This window comes from Ogataea polymorpha (genome assembly GCF_001664045.1).
Source record: "Ogataea polymorpha strain NCYC 495 leu1.1 chromosome Unknown OGAPOscaffold_2, whole genome shotgun sequence".
NCBI classification, from domain to species: Eukaryota; Fungi; Ascomycota; class Pichiomycetes; order Pichiales; family Pichiaceae; genus Ogataea; species Ogataea polymorpha.
Window position 1 is genome coordinate 773,031 of NW_017264699.1, and position 16,866 is coordinate 789,896.

Here is a 16,866-nt window from a genome sequence, read left to right on the forward strand (position 1 = left end):
GATACCACTAATGCGCTGACATATAGCTCCTTGTGGAGATGGATACCCAACTGAAAGAAAAAAAAGAGGAATTGAGCATCACAAATCTCAGCTTGTCGCGGTTGGCTCAACAAAATAAGGTTCTTGAATTACAGATCCAGGAGATTACTAACTCGGGCAACACAACTGTGTGGGAAAGCTGTGGAAAAACGTTTTTGACGACCAAGTCTGAAGACTACATCTCTAAGCTGAAACAACAAATCAATGACAATAAAGACTCCATCAATAGCCTGGGAAAAAAACAGAATTACCTCGAGACAACGGTGAAGACTACTTATGATAACATGCGCCAGCTTTTAGGGCCCGAGAGTACCTCCAAATCTGCATAGCCAGTTGCACTTGTTTATATATACATTACACTGCGCTGTACCCTCCTCTGCTCCCGCTGGTGAACAATTTATTTGCTATCTCGCGCAAGAACTCGGGCAACTTGGTCAACGTCTCCACAATTGACTCGACCAGCTCGTTCAAAAACTCATGTGAACTGCCCACTCTGTTTGCGTTGATCCATGCCTGTGCTATTATATAAGAGGCCATCACTATGACCAGAAGGATGAAGAGCCAGGTGAAGACCCCCCACGAATTGGAGTCATCATCTTTTGGAGCCTTGTTCTTTCCGTCTTTTGGAGGCGTCTCGTTAGATTTGCAAGCGCTGGACGTTTTATATTGAAGTGACACGGTGGAATAATCGAATTTGACCAATTTGAGACCTTCTGCATTATCATCGGACGCGCACACAAACTCAATTTCAGCATCCAATGTATATGCTCCCCAATTAGCGCCACGGAGGTTGACAATAAAAGAACTCGTGTTGACATCAAATTGTGGTGTCAATTTGTTTGAAAATGAAAACACCTCAGTAATTACTGGATCACGATTGGGAAGCGAAATTTCTGTCAATCCACATAGCTGAGAATCCTTTGGGCATTCTGAAGGAAAAGTGTCATCCTTGGGAGATCCAGAACCAGAGTCGGTTATCTTCAGGTACCAGGTTATTTTCTTGGTAGATGGAGGAGTCTCTTCTGTCCTGCTGACCAAATGGGAGCCGATCAACTCCTTCATTCTCGGATAGGCGGAAAAATGCTCATCTGATATATCTATTGCCATGCTGAACCTGGCCAGCAGTAGTAGTAGCGGAGTAATAAGATGAAGCATATCAAGAGATTTTGTATGTGTGTAATTGATATTGTATATTTTTTTAAAATCGTACACCTCTGCACCGCAAGGTGAGCAAGAGGATAATATATACTTTGGCGTCCTCGTGTGAAATTTTGCACGTATTCAAAGTTCGGAATTTTTAAACAGCCCTGGTCACGTGAGTTATAGGTGGGTTTTATTCTGACCGCCCCGGATTTTTCAGGCCGTGCAAGGAAAATTTTACTTTGGATACAAAAAAAAAGACAACTTCAACTGGTCTACACAGAAAAAAAAATGGCTAGATACGCAGCAACACCAGCTAACCCAGCCAAGTCCGCCTCTGCCAGAGGATCGTACTTGAGAGTGTCATTCAAGAACACCAGAGAAACCGCTCAGGCTATCAAGGGCTGGAAGCTCGAGAAAGCTAAACAATACCTGGACCAAGTTTTGGACCACAAGAGAGCCATTCCATTCAGAAGATTCAACGGATCTATTGGTAGAACTGCTCAGGGTAAAGAGTTTGGTGTTACCAAGGCAAGATGGCCTGTCAAGAGTGTCAAATTCATCCAAAGCCTTCTTGAAAACGCTGAATCTAATGCCGAAGCCAAGGGCCTCGACGTCTCGAAACTTGTCATTTCTAACATCCAGGTGAACCAAGCTCCAAAGCAAAGAAGAAGAACCTTCAGAGCCCACGGTAGAATCAACGCTTACCAATCTTCTCCATCCCACATTGAGCTCATCTTGACCGAAGAGGAGGAGGCTGTTGAAAAGGCTAAGGATGAGAAGAAGGTCAGATTGAACTCTAGACAAAAGGGAAGACTTCTTTCTCAAAAGAGATTGACTGCTGCTTAGGTAGTTAGATATTTCAATATACTAATTGAGAGTTGACGACATTAACTATGTAACATCTGTTTTTATTTTCTTGCGCGGCAGACTATCGGTGCTGCTCTCCCATTGCACAGACTCCAGCCCTTTGCCAGATTCCAGCTGACTCTTTAAAAACTCGTATTGCATGATGAACCGTGGTCGAGTCACTACTTCGAATTGGATGAATCTGTAGAGATCCGGGTTGTCAGATTGGGATCGCAGACCTTTGAATAGGTCCACGATATCGCCAACAGACAGCTTAGAACAGTGAATGCTGTCTTCCTCAATGGTCAGATCGCCAAGACTGCTGCATTTGAGAATTAATTCGCGTTCTTCTTTGAACGGATGCTTGGCTTTGAGACGAGAGAAAAACAGTTCAAGACTTAGCCCAAATATATCTTCGCCGAAAAGAACGGTGAGGTCTTTGAAGTCAGCCTCTTCTGGAACGCTAGGCTGAACCAGTTTGTAAACCTCTCTCCCCAAATCAATGTAAATAGGCACTTCATATGACAGCCCATTTGACTCCGTTACCACTTCATTTGGATCTTCTTCTGGTGCGTCCTGGTTCTCCTGGTTCTCCTCGATCTTGCCTATCTGTCCAGACTCTTCATGCTCCTCCTCTCCGGCCAGCTCTTCGTCTGTCAGGCCAACTTCTTCATCCGCCTCTTCATCCTCTTCGTCTTCGTTGTTGTCCTCCTCTTCTTTGACCTCCAAGTCTGGCTCCTCAATTAGCTGTGTCTCGGGCTCCTGTTCCTGTTCCTCTTTTTCTTCTTCTTCTTCGAGCTCCACATGGTCGCTTTCATATTCGAGCTCGCTTTCCCCGTCAACGGTGTTTTCAGTTCTGTCGTCAACAAGCTCTTGCCCTCGCGTCGCCACGTCTGCCGCGTTTGGCTTTTCGGTGTCGTCGTCCAGCAACGAGCCCACACTCTCTAGTTCTACATCTTCATTTTCAACACTCACCTGTTTTTTCGGTTCTAGCTGGGCCTTTTCCCGAGTTTCAAGAACCTCAATATCCATTGCAATAAAAGATAAATAATTTTTTTTAGTAAACTATTTAGATTGATGATCGATACGAAGAGATGAATTGTAACCAGCTTCCGTACCTGATTCATTAGCTTATTAGCATGCACCACAACAAGTTTTTTGCGAGCTACATAGATGCTCGGCTTACTGACGCTAAATAGTATAATTAAGAATCATAAGTAATTGAGCCTGCTGCCAGCTTTTGCAACGATCAGATTATCAGATAACCGGATAAGCAGGAAAGCATATATGGACTCAACAACCGGATCTTCAAGCAAAGCTCATCTACAAGACACGACTAGCTTGTTGTCTCATGGCCTCTGCGATCACACCGCACACCTGAAAAAAAGGGAAATAGGGATTTTGTATATTCTAGGTCATGAAAGATATAAGGGATTTGCTGATAGCCAAAAGTGCCGAGAAACACGAGAAGGAGACGAGCCAACAGCCTAGTATGCCTTCCTCACCAACACACGAGGATCTTTTTGAGTGCACGAAAGCAAAACCAGCTTCAAACTTGAACACTTTTGCAGTGGGAGACAACTATGCTTCTATATTCAAGTTCAGCCAATTCAACAAAATGCAAACAAGTGCCTTTCCCATGATATTTCAAGATTCAGACAACTGTGTGGTTACCAGTCCAACTGGATCAGGGAAGACCGTGCTATTTGAAGTAGCTATCATCAGAGCATTGAAAGAAAATAGCAAAGCCAAGATCTTGTACCTCGCCCCATTGAAAGCATTGTGCAATGAGAGATTTTCGGACTGGTCCCATAGATTTGCAAGATTCAACATATCAGCTGGATTGCTCACAGGGGATTCGGACATGAGAGAGGTTCAGAGGGCAAGGGCTTGTAATATCGTTATCTCAACTCCAGAAAAATGGGACACGTTTACTAGACAAAGCAAAAACAGGAGAGAGTCTTTGTTACCATTAAGCTTGCTTCTACTAGATGAGATACACGCAATTAAGGAGAACAGGGGTGCAAATTTGGAGGCTGTCGTTACTAGGATAAAAAACCTGTATCACAATATTCGGATCATCGCATTATCTGCCACCGTCCCTAACATTGATGATATTTCCAAGTGGCTTCGAAAACCAGGAAAACTTAGAGCCACTACGCTAAAATTCAATGACACGTACCGGTCTGTCAAGTTGACTAAGACCGTTCTAGGCTTTAACAGAAAACCCACAACAAACGAGTTCCAATTTGAAGCGTTTCTCACATCAAAACTTTTAGCCATCATCCAGAATTATGGGAATCGAAAACCCGTTCTTGTCTTCTGTGCTACACGAAAAAGCACCATAATGACTGCAAAAGCGCTCGGTACAAAATTGGGTTCTTACTTTCCACGAAAACCTCCTATTACCGATCGACTGCAACCACAACTGCTTGATCTGATCAACAACGGGGTCGCTTATCACCATGGGGGATTGTCCTCAGAGGAGAGAAGGGTGATCGAAAATGGTTTTCTTTCAGGAAAAATCAGTGTCATCTGTTGTACATCAACATTGGCGGCAGGGGTCAACTTGCCAGCCTTTTTGGTCGTCATCAAAGGCACGAAAACGTGGATCAATGGAAGCTTACAAGAATATTCGGATTTGGAAGTTTTGCAAATGATTGGAAGGGCTGGAAGACCCCAATTTGAGAATCAAGGAGCCTGTGTCATCATGACTCAGTCAGCCGAAAAAGCGAAATATGAGAAACTTATCCATGGCACTGAAGAAGTAGAAAGCTCTTTACCACACAAATTGAGCGAAATACTCCTCAAAGAGGTGGATTCAGGTCAAATCAGTGATTTTCAAAGTGCAATCGAATGGCTGAAAACGACTTTTTTTTATCAGCGGTATCTTGTTAGTCCATACTCATACGCTGGCGTGGTGAAACCAGTAATATACAAGAAACCTAGCCATTGCTTAGAATCTTTTTTACAAAAGGGGATAAAAGAATTATGGGCTGGGGGTTTAATTACAATACAGCAGGGCGAATTTGTCTGCTCATGCTATGGCGATACGATGCTGAGAAACTGTTTATCGCTGGACACTATGAAATACCTCCTGAGGTTAAAGAATATTGAGCAGGACAAATGTCTGGACTTCTTGAGTCAGACCCCTGAATTTGCGAAGGTTGAATACAGATCTTCAGAAAAACCCCTTTTTCGCAAAATCAATCAGAGTCCATTGATTAGATACAGATTAGAAGGTGAAATTGAGGCTGTATGGCAAAAAGTTCACTTGGTTGTGCAATTCGAACTCGGTCGATTGGACTACCCAACTCATCCCAGTTTCAGAAATCTTTCATTGGGTTTTAACTTTGACAAGGCAAAGGTCTTGAGGCAAATGACAAATCTTATAAACGCTGGGATATCAATTTTCGAAAGAAAAGGTGACACAACTAGCCTCAGGTCCGTGCTGTATTTGGGAAGGTGTTTGAGTGCGAAAGCCTGGGAAAACACCGCACTAGAACTGACTCAAATAGAAGGGATTGATAAAGGAGTCGCAAGAAAACTCGAAACCAGCAATATTCACTCTATCAAAGAAGCACTGCAACTCCCTAGAGAGAGCTTCCACCGGCTCGGAATCAAGAACAGTGTCATGATATACGATCAGTTGAGATCATTTCCCCAAATCCATCTGAAAGCTAAAATCATCAGGAATGCATCAACTGCTGATCTTTTAAAAGTAGCGATGGTGATTACTACACCAATCGAGTATATTCCAAACTACGACAGCTCAGATTGTACAATACTGATTCATGGTAGAAATACAAAGGAGCTCATCAAATACATGAAGATTCCGCTGCGCCAAATGAGCGGCGACTTGGAAATTAACCTGGAAGTGAATGCTCAATTGAATGAGAAGATTGTTATCTATGCAAATTTCACCGATAAAGTCGGGTCCGGAACGGAGGTATCTTTATCTTGTTTGCCATCAATTGATGAAAGCGATTTCTCAGATGAAGAAGACGTAGAATTGATGCTAATTGAAAGGGAGAAGCGAAAATGTGAGGAACAGGCTCAAACGGATGCTAAAAGACGGCGTGAAAATTCTTTGGAAATGACCGAGGAAGGCGTGTTCAGCGAATTAGAACGAGAAGACTCTTCGATGTCAAGTGTCACACCCGAGTAGTCTAATGAAAATATTTATTAGCGATGAATCTCAGGTGGCCTTCATCAATTTTCATATGGGAATCGCTAATTGTCAGGAAATCTATTTTGTTTTGTTCGTAAAGTGTTCTGATGCCAATGAGGTCGTCCTGGAAAGAGCTTGTTTCGTTGAAAGGAATGATCTCACCAGAATCTGGATCTAGGTCACAAAACCACGCTGTTTCTTTTGGAACTAACATGTCATCCTTCGAAAACATCACCATTACCAGCTTTTCAAGCTTTGTGAAGTTGTCAACATACTCAGTATCTCTGATGAATTCGTTATTGACAAATTTGAGGAATGCTGAGTTTTCAAGATATTTCTCAAAGTTGTACACATCTCTGAAATATTGAGCTTGAACAACAGAACTTTGAACCTTTTCGTTGTAAATTTGCTTCTTGAGAATGCTGTTCCTCCGTTCACAAAGCCAGTTACCTTCCGGACAAGGGGGAAGATCAGTTACACCATTATGTGGCGAGCCATAAGTGATAAGTGTCTTAATTGGTAAACCACAAAGCTCCATTGCAGAACGAAGAAATAGTCCACCTTGCGAGAACCCCAGCGCATTAAAGCCATTTTCCAGTTCTGGAATAGAATTAAGCTGATTGCAAACGCCTCTAATTTGAGTGTTAAGGTCTCCTAGAAAAGAGAGCTTCTGATCTTTGGTCTCATCAACGTCGAGATATACTGAATGAACAAACACGTTAGGGATCTCGTCTTCAAGTAGCGTTTTGACACTCTGCATTCCCGTTGAATTATAAGTATCTCCCATACCGTGCCAAATCACTACACTGGTAGGCTTTGAGTCCAAACAGCTAGCAGGTCTTTCTCTAGAAGAGTGTTTCTGAGAAATCTCCATAGAAATGGCTGTTGAAATGGTCAACAGGTCTTTTAAATAGCCAAAGATGTACATATTGGATTGGGAAACCGAAGAATACCAGTTAGAAATGAAGCTGCCTCTATGTGATGTAACGAATCCCGTGAAGATAGATTTTTAGTGAAGGGTGCATTCGGTTATTTGAAACAATACACTAAAAAAATGCAAAAAAAAAAAAATCTTGTTATGGATTCTAATTCGAGCCACAGCGACTGGAACCTAGCAGTTCTAAATGATGAACTCAGATCTCGAGCAATACGATCTTTGAAGGCTTTGAAGGCACATTTAGAGTCACAAGGTGATCATCATGAAGCTATCTACCTTATCATTGACACCAAGAAACCAACTTCTTCTGATTTAGACCTTGTTCCTAGAATCATTCCATTACCTCACCACAAAGACTCTCACGAAAACTTGAAAATCATGCTTATAACCAAGGATCCGGTCTCAAAATATAAGACTCTTCTGGAGCAAAAAGGCGCTCCTACAGAAGATGTGTTTGGGGAAATAGTGAGCATGAAAAAGTTCAAACAGTTTGCATCTAACCCAAAACAGATTAAGAAGCTCTATTATGAGTATGATTTATTACTTGCTGACCACAGAGTCTACCGATTACTTCCTTCGCTGATTGGAAGGTCCCTGTTTTTTAAAAACAATAAAAAGCTACCTTTAATGATCCAAATGGCTAAACCTTCGCCAGACGCCCAACTGGTAAAATCTAAAAAGTCTACAAAGATGAAGGATGAGAGGGTGGAGGCAGACTACGTGCTACGCCAAGTGAAGAAGATTGCCAGAAGCACCACATTCGTCCCTTCCACGGGAACTTGTTTATCTATAGTAATCGGCTATAGTGACTTCAAATTGCGCCAACTGATCGAGAATATGGATGCTGTTCTGGAATATTTGACATCGCCAAAATTCAAGCCTGTAGGAGGTGTGATAAAGAAGGGGTTGGCAGGAATCGAAGATCTCCATCTGAAGACCAGTGAGAGCGTAAGCTTACCAGTGATGGAGAAAAAGAAAAACGAGGCAGTGTGAAAATCAGTAGAATATCAGTTCACTTTTTTTTTTCAGACTCGGCATTTAGGAGTGGTTGATCATACCAAGCATGGCTATCTCGAGAGGCCTGGTCGCCTTCATAATACTAATATCGTTTTTTGCACAGATATGGAATGCTCGAGTCAGGTCGAAAGTGAAGTTGAATGAAATATACTCGCATTCGCTAGAGATCGTGGCTAAGCGTGACAATTCTCACTTGATGGACCTCGAATTGGCTAAGCTCAAACCTGCTTCTAACTCATATGCGCGCGAACTCTTTCCCAAACCAATTTCTGAAACTCCCCAATTAGAGAATGCTACCATTTTAATGCTATGTCGAAACTGGGAACTTCCTGGAGTCCTCAAGTCAATGAGATCTTTGGAGGATCGATTCAACAGGGATTACCATTACACCTGGACATTTTTGAACGACAAGCCATTCACAGAGCAGTTCAAGGAAGCTACTACATTTATGGCTAGCGGAAAGACTCAATATGGATTAATATCGCCTGAAGATTGGAATGCTCCTTCGTTCATAAATGTGACCAAGTGGGAAGAGTGTTTGCAGGATTTCGAAGACCGCAACGTGATTTATGGCGGGTCCAAGTCATACAGAAATATGTGTCATTTCAACTCAGGATTTTTCTATAAACAACCATTGGTGCTACAGTACGACTACTATTTCAGAGTGGAACCCGATGTCGAGTATTTCTGCGACTTTCAAATGGATCCCTTCCGTTTGTTTCGTGAAAATGGAAAGAAGTACGGGTTTGTGATTTCTCTGATTGAGTACGAAGACACCATACCTACTCTATGGGAGGCTGTGGAGGATTTTATGAATTCCAATCCAGAAATGATACATCCAGACTCCATGTTAGATTTCTTGACCGACGACAAACCGATGGGAACAGAGTATCTCGTGGTGGAACATAATTCTTCGTACAATCTGTGCCATTTTTGGTCTAATTTTGAGATTGGAGACCTCAACTTCTTCCGTTCCAAAGAATACGAAACATATTTTAAGTTTTTAAGCCAAACCGGAGGCTTCTACTATGAGCGCTGGGGAGATGCACCTGTGCACTCGATTGCGGCGGCGTTGCTTCTCAACCGGTCAGAAATACACCATTTCGAGGACATTGGTTACACCCACGTTCCCTTTGTGACGTGCCCGGAGTCTCAAATGCTGCGTCTTGGAAAACGGTGTATATGCTCGGACTCAACTAAAAATAATAACATCAACTTGGTCCCGCATAGCTGCCTGCCACGCTTTTGGAAATACGCTGGGAAAAGCTTCTTGAGAGAATACTACCATCCGGAAGATTACCAATAACTAAAATACATTTTGCATAAACCGTCATTCACGAGTAATTAGCCTCTAGTCTGTTCAATTCGTCCAGAATTCTCTGCAGGTCCACCTCATCCTTTTTCTCGTTCAAACTCGGTATAAGAGTCACTGCCTCGTCAATGTCTTCGCATGCGAGGGACCCTAGCTGGGCAGCCTCGAAGGGGTGTAGCACGCTGTTTTCGGAGCTTTTTAGAAGTGCTTCCACAGCAGTACACGTCTCTGCATCTTTAAACCGTGCAAATGTCGACAAGTAATCCAAAGTCTTGCGTAAAACTTCATTTGCACCCGGGGCGGTGGCCATTCTAGCTAAGGTCTCGTCATCTGGATTCTCTGTTGCTAAACCCAAATCTTGGCCTCCCAGTTTCTGAACCATGGCCATTCTTTCTTGAAGCGCAGCTCTGATCAAAATACGGGCCTCAGAAACATTTAAGGCAACAAGCTTAGTCTCGTTGCCGTAGTTGTCAATTTGCTCCAGCTGGAATTCCGGGCCCAGTTTCAGCTCAGCTGCATTCTCCTCATCCTCTTGAAGAGCAGACCGTGCCCTTCTTCTTCTGCTGGCGACGGTGGATGTGGAAATATTCATGATAATTTATCAACAAGTCTGATTTTTCAAAAAAAATATACCAGATAAATTTCGCACACCGACGGTCGTGGAAAGTCTACAGCATGCTTGTCAAGATATCATCATATTCACTATAAATACAAGGCGAAAATGCAGTCATACCACGTCTCAGCTGCTTGCAATGGTTGGATTGCTCACTAGGTTCTCTATGCTCCCAATGGAGCCGGGCCAGCCTGCTGCTCAGGAAGCGGCATGGCCACCGGTTTGTTGGCCCAAGCCATGTATCTTTGGAACATCATTCCGACACCCTCGAACACGGCAAGAACACAGGCACACGTGACAGCACTATTGAAAGTATGCTTAGGACCCCCTCTGATGGCGAGCGAGCCACCGACGCAGAATCCCGCAAGAATGGCGTTCCAGGCATCCTCTCTCTTTCTGATGGCCTTGATCGAGCAGTCATAAAATGAGAACAAACCACCCCATGTTCCGAAATTACCTCCCACAACAGGAGCTCTGGCCTTGATTGCAGAGAGGGCTCCTATTCTTCTCTCTCCATATGGAGAGTTTCTAAAACCTTTGATTCCGTGCCAGATGGATCCACCAATAGCACCCATGGAAAAGGCTCCTCCAAAGTCGCTGAGAATCACAATGGGACATGGATCTCTGGAATGATCGGCTTCTGGAGTAGACATATTGTACTTAGTTGGTTAATTGTGAAATAAAATTTTTCCATGTATGCTTGTCGAACACCGATCCATGTCGCCGCGCCGATCGACGCAAAAATCGCATTAGAAGCAGTATAGATCTAACTATTATTTAAATGTTGCCAAAACTCTTAGAACGTTGTCTCCTGACAGTATCAAGAGAAGAAGCGCTGCCAGAACCGCTTGGAAGGCCAATAGTTTTAGATGGTGGATTCCAAAATCCATCAAATGGCTGTTCCGTGATGAATGGATGCAGTATTGCTTCGTGAGGTGTCCATCTTTCCAACGGATTCAAATTCAGTATTCCATGGAGGAAATGTGACAGACATTTGCGGTTCATCATTTCCTTATCAATCATTTGCTGAGTCATGTTCTTTTTTGGCAGCTGGTAATTCATGACTATATCTTCCAAATATCTTTGCTTGAAATACTCCTTTCCCGGGGTTTCATTCACATTGTTCTCCTTTGAGTATTGCTCCATACTCTTGAGCTGATAAGTGTGCTTTCCATTAGGGAGCTCTATCTTGTTCATGAAGTTCATGGAGTTTTTCCCCATATCTATCATCCAAGTTGGTGGCATGCCCATCATTTGTATGATGCGATAGAGCTGGTTATACTCCGATGAGCCAGGAAATAGTGGCAAGCCCAGATAGAGTTCTGCGACTATGCATCCAAATGACCACATATCAACTGAGCTGGAGTACGATAACCCCAGTAATACTTCTGGAGATCTGTAGAATCGAGATTGAATGTAGGTATAGAATATTTGTCGCTCGTGGCATGCAGAGCCAAAGTCAATCACCTTCAAATCTGGTCTGTCGAGAGAAACAAGGGAGATATTTTCCGGCTTCAAATCACAATGAATAAGTTTTGCGTCTTTGAGTACGGCCAATGCATCGAGTAGCTGAACGGAGAACTTCCGTATTAATTTGATGGTAAGTCCATTGAACTGATTTTGCCGTATCAGGTCGTATAAATTAGAAGAGAGAAGCTCAAACACCAAACATAAATGGTTCTTGTGCATGAACTTGTCTTGGAGCCTTAAGAAGTGATGCTTGTCATGGGGATCAACTTTCGAGTTGAGATGTTCCAAAATGCTTGCCTCAGTCAAAGATTGATTCAAATAAACCGGTGTGGATTTGACTACCTTCACGGCAACAATTTCTTGCGTCTTGAGATTTTGGCATTTCACCACCTGGCCAAATGTTCCCTGCCCGAGCAGATCCAACACCATGTACTTCCTGCTTTCCTCAGTACCCAAAATATCGTTCACATAGAGAATATAATCGTTGTCCTCGTTGTCGTATCCATTATTTGATTTAGGATGGCTCGGCTTCGTCAGCACTCTTCTTGGATTTTTAGACGACTTGTAGTCAAATTCCGGCCGGCACATCGAGTATGTTACAGAGATAGAGGTTGTGAGAGCCTTGAGCGGCGACACAAATGTTGTCGACGACGAGGCTCTTCTGTATTTCGGTTTTGCGTTGGTCACTGGTCTCAGGTCCGAAAGAGACAGAATTCGCTGGAACCTCGGAGCGGGGCTGTGAGGACGCTGAAGTTCTCCGTGAGTTTCAAAGCCCTTGGAATACATTGGCAACGCGCTTTTGGGAACTGGTTCATGATTTGAGAAATAATTCGCCGCCACAGACTGTCTTCTGTAAAACTCACCATGACCAAACTGAGCATTCTGGTTGTAGCTGTCTTGAGGAAGCGGGGCGTTGATTCGCAAAGGAGGTATAATTTGCGACGCATCCTGAAACGTAGAAGATTCGTATGTTGTCGGAAGTCCCTGGGGAGCACCTTTCACTGGTGTTTGCATCAAAAGAGGTGAATAATTATCATCGCAGCCCAAATGCGTGTTTATAGGAGCTAAGCGGGGATTGGACTTTTGATTAAACCAGGGGTTCCTAAACTGATTCAAGGTGTTCGTCTCACTTTGATGTCTTTTGAGTGCCTGGTTGATGTCCACGTCTGATATCCTATACTGACGCGGGGTTAAACTGGCCTGGGGGACCTGGCTTGTTGAGTTGTATGAGCCCAAATTAGGGGCCAGAGACGACAAAGACGGCAGTCTTTGGTGGGAAGCAGAAATCCTTGATCCTAATCGGGGACTTTCGTTTGGAGTTGATGTCATGGAAACTGACGAGCTGGTAGAGGTCTCCGACTCTTGCGAATTGGGCAACGTCATCTGCTGGAGACCAGTAAGCACATGCTGTTGAGTATCTATGTTTTGTTGTTGCGGATTTTCTGCGGCAGAGAGCTGGAAGTTTTGTTTAAAGAGATTTTGTGCCTCTATAGCAGGCTCGTGGTTTGTCTGCTGATCCATATAGTTCAACGAAACTCAACTTTTGAGCATGAGAAACAACACAGAAGAAACGGCACACTTCAGTAATGCGACAAATGTTGACACAGTCCAGAATAATGTACCCACTTTTGTTACTTGCGAAAATGAAGAGTTCTGCGTTTCTGTATTGCGCTGGTGATTCTATCAAAAACTTAAAAAAGTCGAAGTTTTGAATGACAGAATTCACGAGATAAAAATATATTAAGGTTACGGAGCTTTAATTACGGTACGGTATCTCAGAAACTAGAAACGGATTCTTTCGCAGTGCTTGTTGAAATAACGCAGTATCTAGTCGGAAGCTCTGAGTCCGCTAATTCTCGCGAGTTTCGAAGAAGCTCTGAGTCTAGCTCCAAAGAAGTAGAAGACGTAGACCAGCACCACCACCAGCAGAGAAATGAAGGCCAAAGTGGCCATAGCCCATTGTGCAGACATATCCTCAAACATGGCAATACCAGCGTGAGCTAGCGCAGCAGCAATAGAAAATGAAGGAATGGTGAATGCAGCAATACCAGAGTTGCTCAATCCTGCCTCCGAATAGCTGTCGATGATATAGTTCAACATAGCGAGCCACAGCAATGGATCGGCAATGGCCAGAACAAATCCAGCCACGATAGGCGACCAGTAGTTGACGCTTCCATCACATGTGAAGGCGAACCAAAAGAGCGAAATAGGGAATCCCCAAACAGTGACCAGAGAAATCAGGAACCTGGCTTCTGGTCTCGGAACACCGCCGTTCTTCTTTCTGTCACGGCTAAACAGCCACGTCTGGATTGGAACTAGACAAACCACGCACGCAGCACCCACAACGAAGTTCAGATAAGTCACCTCAGCTCCCATGTATGAAAGATTGTTGTTGTAAACGAAAACGGTGAAGATACCATCCAGGTACAGGAAAAGCAGACCATAGGCAAAACCGTTGAATAGACCAAGGAAGATGATGATAGGCTCGGTGACCATCATTTTCAAGGCCATGACAAACACGAACTTTATTTCATTGATTGCGCTGACTTTTTCCACCACGATGGTAGTGTTTGGATCCTTTGGATCGGCAACTTCATTCAGGAAATCTTGATCCCTGCCAGTAAGTGTGTTGAAGAAGTATTTGAACTCTCTGATGATTACAGGCGGCACGTCTTTACCTTCAACAGCCATTCTTTCTGGAATGACAATTCTTGGCAACGTTTCTGGAACAAACATCAGGCCGACAAAAAAGGCAGCACCAATGATGATGTTGATAAGGAACACCCATTTGTATCCCAAGCTCAGATTTTCACCGATGGCTTCTCCAACAACACCTCCAATAGATGGACCGGTGTTGGCGGAGAAAACAAACAGCGCCATTGGTTGGGAGGCCATATCCGAGTTTCCAAACAGATCTCCAATGGTACCAGCAACGTTGGACAGAGCAGTAGAGCCGCAAAGTCCAATGATAAACATGAAAATGGCAAGCATTGGCATGTTTTTAGGATATGCACAGCCTGAAATGTTAGTAAAACTGAGACAAACACAAACTTACCAAAGTTGAAGATAACATAAAGAAGGGTCGAAAACACATAAACCCATTTTCTACCTCCGATATCCGAAAGCGGACCCAGAAATGCTGGTCCTATTGCAGTGCCCAAAATGAACATCGACTGCCCCAGAGCCGAAACTTGGGTGCTGACACCAAATCTTTCCTGCACCAAAAACTCAACAGCAACGTAACTTGTCGAGGTCAAAGTCACATAAGTTTGCAGGGTACAGTATATGATGGTGATAAGATACTTCTGCCAGACAGGCCAGTTGAAAGGATGGTATGGGTTGTCCAAAGTGAACAAAACAGAGGCCTCAACGGGGTCCTCTGTGATGTTCCCCAGTTCCAGTCTTTTTTGTTCAGAGGTGATAGAGGTAACTTGCTTTTCTGGCTCGGCGCCAGCAGTCTTCTCTTCTGAAGACTCGCGGGAGAACATTGTAAGTCGAGTTTATTCGCGACGTTAAAATTTTTTATAAAGCAGCCCGATAAGACTTATAGTGTACCAACCAAAACAAAACGGGCATGCTTTGAAGCAGACATACAGCACATTGATAAGAGTCACCGCTTAATTTCTCTGGCATTCAGGCGCGATAAGAACCAGCAGCCAAAGCAGATACCAACAACTGCCCGAGAATATCCCGCAGATCAAAGGTGTTGGACCCTCTGCTTTTAAGAGTTCGAAAACTCGCCCGGGGCGGACTTTTTTTATATGCCGAAGGTGGCTTGGCTATCTTGGTAAACGGCACCGAAAACAATGCAACTTAAATCGGATTAATAAAATTTGACTCTTGCAGTCCAGGCGCGAAAAATTGGTATGTCTTCGCACAAGTCAGATGTTCGGTCCAATGTTTGGGCCCAGCTAATCAAGGTCGCCCGTCCGGACTCGAGGTTCCATTTCAACTTTGCCGAGTTTATTGCGGATTTTGAGGGCTCTTCTGAGGCCACCTCCAGATTCAAAAGAGAGCCCTCATACACTGAATCCAAGGTGCTCTTCATCACCCCGGACAATTGTCTTGAAGAGCTCAGGTATGAGGCTCTTAAAGATGGCAAAACTGTGCTTATGACCACATACGGGATCTATAGAGGCTTTTGGATGCTTGACCCTAGCAAAATCGATCCACAAAGATACGAGTATGCTTCAACCTTGGATGGTATGGAGAAAGTAGGCAAACATATGACGTTGAGACAACTAATAGACATGAAACTTCGTGTAGATGTGATGATCACGGGAACTGGTGCGATTAACAAAAAAGGTATAAGATTTGGCAAAGGACACGGATTTTTTGATTGTGAATGGGCGATGTTGTATACTATTGGTTGCATCAGCAAATCCACTCCGGCAGTTGCGTTTGTGCATGATTGTCAGCTTTTGGAACAAGAGCTTCAGCCTGAGATCTTCGACACTGTCTGCGACATTGTTGTCACGAACACCCAGACTATAAAAGCGGACCCCGTTCCTAAGCCATACTGCGGAATCCTATGGGATCTACTAGACCCACAAATGTATGAGTCTATTCCGCCATTGCAGGAACTGAAGGCAATGAATCTTTCTGTTCCAAAATAAAAGAACAAAAATTCCCTATTCATTTTCCCCCTTATATAACTATATCCTTTTTGCAATAATGAAACCATTAATTGTGAGCAACGAAGAGCTGGATCTTGCACTGGTAAGTCGATCTCTTCCAATAACTAACCTGGGCATTTTGGATTGTGAAAAACAAGAATAGCTCAAAGCTTTCATTGAAGGGTAAGTGGAATCATCTGGACTCTAACAAAAGACTATGTCCGGTCATTAAAGCAGAAACTGAGAAACTGTTCCAACAAACCAGTTAAAAGGCTTGCATACTATCCTGCTATTGTAATAGATGACAAGTACAGAGATATTGCTGACAAGCTCGGCATTTCTTTCAATGGAAGAATTATTAATAACAAACCCCTGAGCTCCCTAAAAGGATCAGAAATGAAGGGTGTGATCGAGCTTCTACAATATTTCGTTGAAACAGACCATTCAACGACATTTGAAACCCAAAGGCATATCGTAAAGTATATTGGGCTGTCTACGTTACGGTTTGACTCGCATGTCCAGCAGGGACGACTACTGAGCTTACTTCAAAATCTCTTTGTCTCTACAGCTACAACGAAAAATGCAACCTTTCATTTCACAATGCTGATTAACACGTATTTCCATCTCGCGAAACACTACAAAACAAAGCTAAATTTGCGCATTTACAGTTTGATGGATATGATTCAAGACATCATAATGGCT

The 16,866-nt window shown here is 43.4% G+C and overlaps 13 protein-coding genes across 13 annotated transcripts; 6 read left to right on the forward strand and 7 right to left on the reverse strand.

Annotated features, from left to right (window-relative positions):
- Positions 1–38: 38 nt before the first annotated feature.
- On the forward strand, positions 39–1,200 carry OGAPODRAFT_92773 (uncharacterized protein; the record flags this gene model as incomplete). Its single annotated transcript, XM_018357219.1, has 1 exon — positions 39–1,200. The coding sequence occupies one exon, from the start codon at positions 39–41 to the stop codon at positions 366–368; it is 330 nt and encodes a 109-aa protein (XP_018212312.1). The 3' UTR covers positions 369–1,200.
- On the reverse strand, positions 77–1,201 carry OGAPODRAFT_15749 (uncharacterized protein). Its single transcript, XM_018353936.1, has one exon. The coding sequence runs from the start codon at positions 1,144–1,146 to the stop codon at positions 394–396; it is 753 nt and encodes a 250-aa protein (XP_018212313.1). The 5' UTR covers positions 1,147–1,201; the 3' UTR covers positions 77–393.
- A 247-nt stretch (positions 1,202–1,448) lies between these two features.
- On the forward strand, positions 1,449–3,066 carry OGAPODRAFT_81664 (60S ribosomal protein L17-B). Its single transcript, XM_018356551.1, has one exon. The coding sequence runs from the start codon at positions 1,471–1,473 to the stop codon at positions 2,026–2,028; it is 558 nt and encodes a 185-aa protein (XP_018212314.1). The 5' UTR covers positions 1,449–1,470; the 3' UTR covers positions 2,029–3,066.
- Positions 1,464–3,066, reverse strand: OGAPODRAFT_15750 (uncharacterized protein). Its single transcript, XM_018353937.1, has one exon. The coding sequence runs from the start codon at positions 3,058–3,060 to the stop codon at positions 2,074–2,076; it is 987 nt and encodes a 328-aa protein (XP_018212315.1). The 5' UTR covers positions 3,061–3,066; the 3' UTR covers positions 1,464–2,073.
- Positions 3,067–3,520: 454 nt separating this feature from the next.
- Positions 3,521–7,091, forward strand: OGAPODRAFT_98149 (uncharacterized protein; the record flags this gene model as incomplete). Its single annotated transcript, XM_018357992.1, has 1 exon — positions 3,521–7,091. The coding sequence occupies one exon, from the start codon at positions 3,521–3,523 to the stop codon at positions 6,194–6,196; it is 2,676 nt and encodes an 891-aa protein (XP_018212316.1). The 3' UTR covers positions 6,197–7,091.
- OGAPODRAFT_15751 (uncharacterized protein) lies at positions 5,915–7,091 on the reverse strand. The gene has a single exon (XM_018353938.1). It carries the CDS (start codon positions 7,071–7,073, stop codon positions 6,198–6,200), a length of 876 nt encoding a protein of 291 aa, XP_018212317.1. The 5' UTR covers positions 7,074–7,091; the 3' UTR covers positions 5,915–6,197.
- Positions 7,092–7,277: 186 nt separating this feature from the next.
- Positions 7,278–8,129, forward strand: OGAPODRAFT_7003 (uncharacterized protein; the record flags this gene model as incomplete). The annotated part of the gene is made up of 1 exon (XM_018355840.1): positions 7,278–8,129. One exon carries the CDS (start codon positions 7,278–7,280, stop codon positions 8,127–8,129), a length of 852 nt encoding a protein of 283 aa, XP_018212318.1.
- OGAPODRAFT_15752 (uncharacterized protein) lies at positions 7,303–10,056 on the forward strand. Its single transcript, XM_018353939.1, has one exon. It carries the CDS (start codon positions 8,200–8,202, stop codon positions 9,457–9,459), a length of 1,260 nt encoding a protein of 419 aa, XP_018212320.1. The 5' UTR covers positions 7,303–8,199; the 3' UTR covers positions 9,460–10,056.
- OGAPODRAFT_92781 (uncharacterized protein) lies at positions 7,303–10,057 on the reverse strand (the record flags this gene model as incomplete). Its single annotated transcript, XM_018357220.1, has 1 exon — positions 7,303–10,057. One exon carries the CDS (start codon positions 10,055–10,057, stop codon positions 9,488–9,490), a length of 570 nt encoding a protein of 189 aa, XP_018212319.1. The 3' UTR covers positions 7,303–9,487.
- An 87-nt stretch (positions 10,058–10,144) lies between these two features.
- OGAPODRAFT_15753 (uncharacterized protein) lies at positions 10,145–10,721 on the reverse strand. Its single transcript, XM_018353940.1, has one exon. The coding sequence runs from the start codon at positions 10,651–10,653 to the stop codon at positions 10,243–10,245; it is 411 nt and encodes a 136-aa protein (XP_018212321.1). The 5' UTR covers positions 10,654–10,721; the 3' UTR covers positions 10,145–10,242.
- Positions 10,722–10,797: 76 nt separating this feature from the next.
- Positions 10,798–13,199, reverse strand: OGAPODRAFT_15754 (uncharacterized protein). The gene has a single exon (XM_018353941.1). It carries the CDS (start codon positions 13,067–13,069, stop codon positions 10,856–10,858), a length of 2,214 nt encoding a protein of 737 aa, XP_018212322.1. The 5' UTR covers positions 13,070–13,199; the 3' UTR covers positions 10,798–10,855.
- Positions 13,200–13,274: 75 nt separating this feature from the next.
- Positions 13,275–16,246, forward strand: OGAPODRAFT_75422 (uncharacterized protein). The gene has a single exon (XM_018356022.1). It carries the CDS (start codon positions 15,415–15,417, stop codon positions 16,162–16,164), a length of 750 nt encoding a protein of 249 aa, XP_018212324.1. The 5' UTR covers positions 13,275–15,414; the 3' UTR covers positions 16,165–16,246.
- On the reverse strand, positions 13,275–16,246 carry OGAPODRAFT_15756 (uncharacterized protein). Its single transcript, XM_018353942.1, has 2 exons — positions 14,604–16,246; positions 13,275–14,565 (listed from the first exon to the last, which is right to left on the reverse strand). The coding sequence occupies exons 1-2, from the start codon at positions 15,034–15,036 to the stop codon at positions 13,376–13,378; spliced, it is 1,623 nt and encodes a 540-aa protein (XP_018212323.1). The 5' UTR covers positions 15,037–16,246; the 3' UTR covers positions 13,275–13,375.
- Positions 16,247–16,866: the final 620 nt, after the last annotated feature.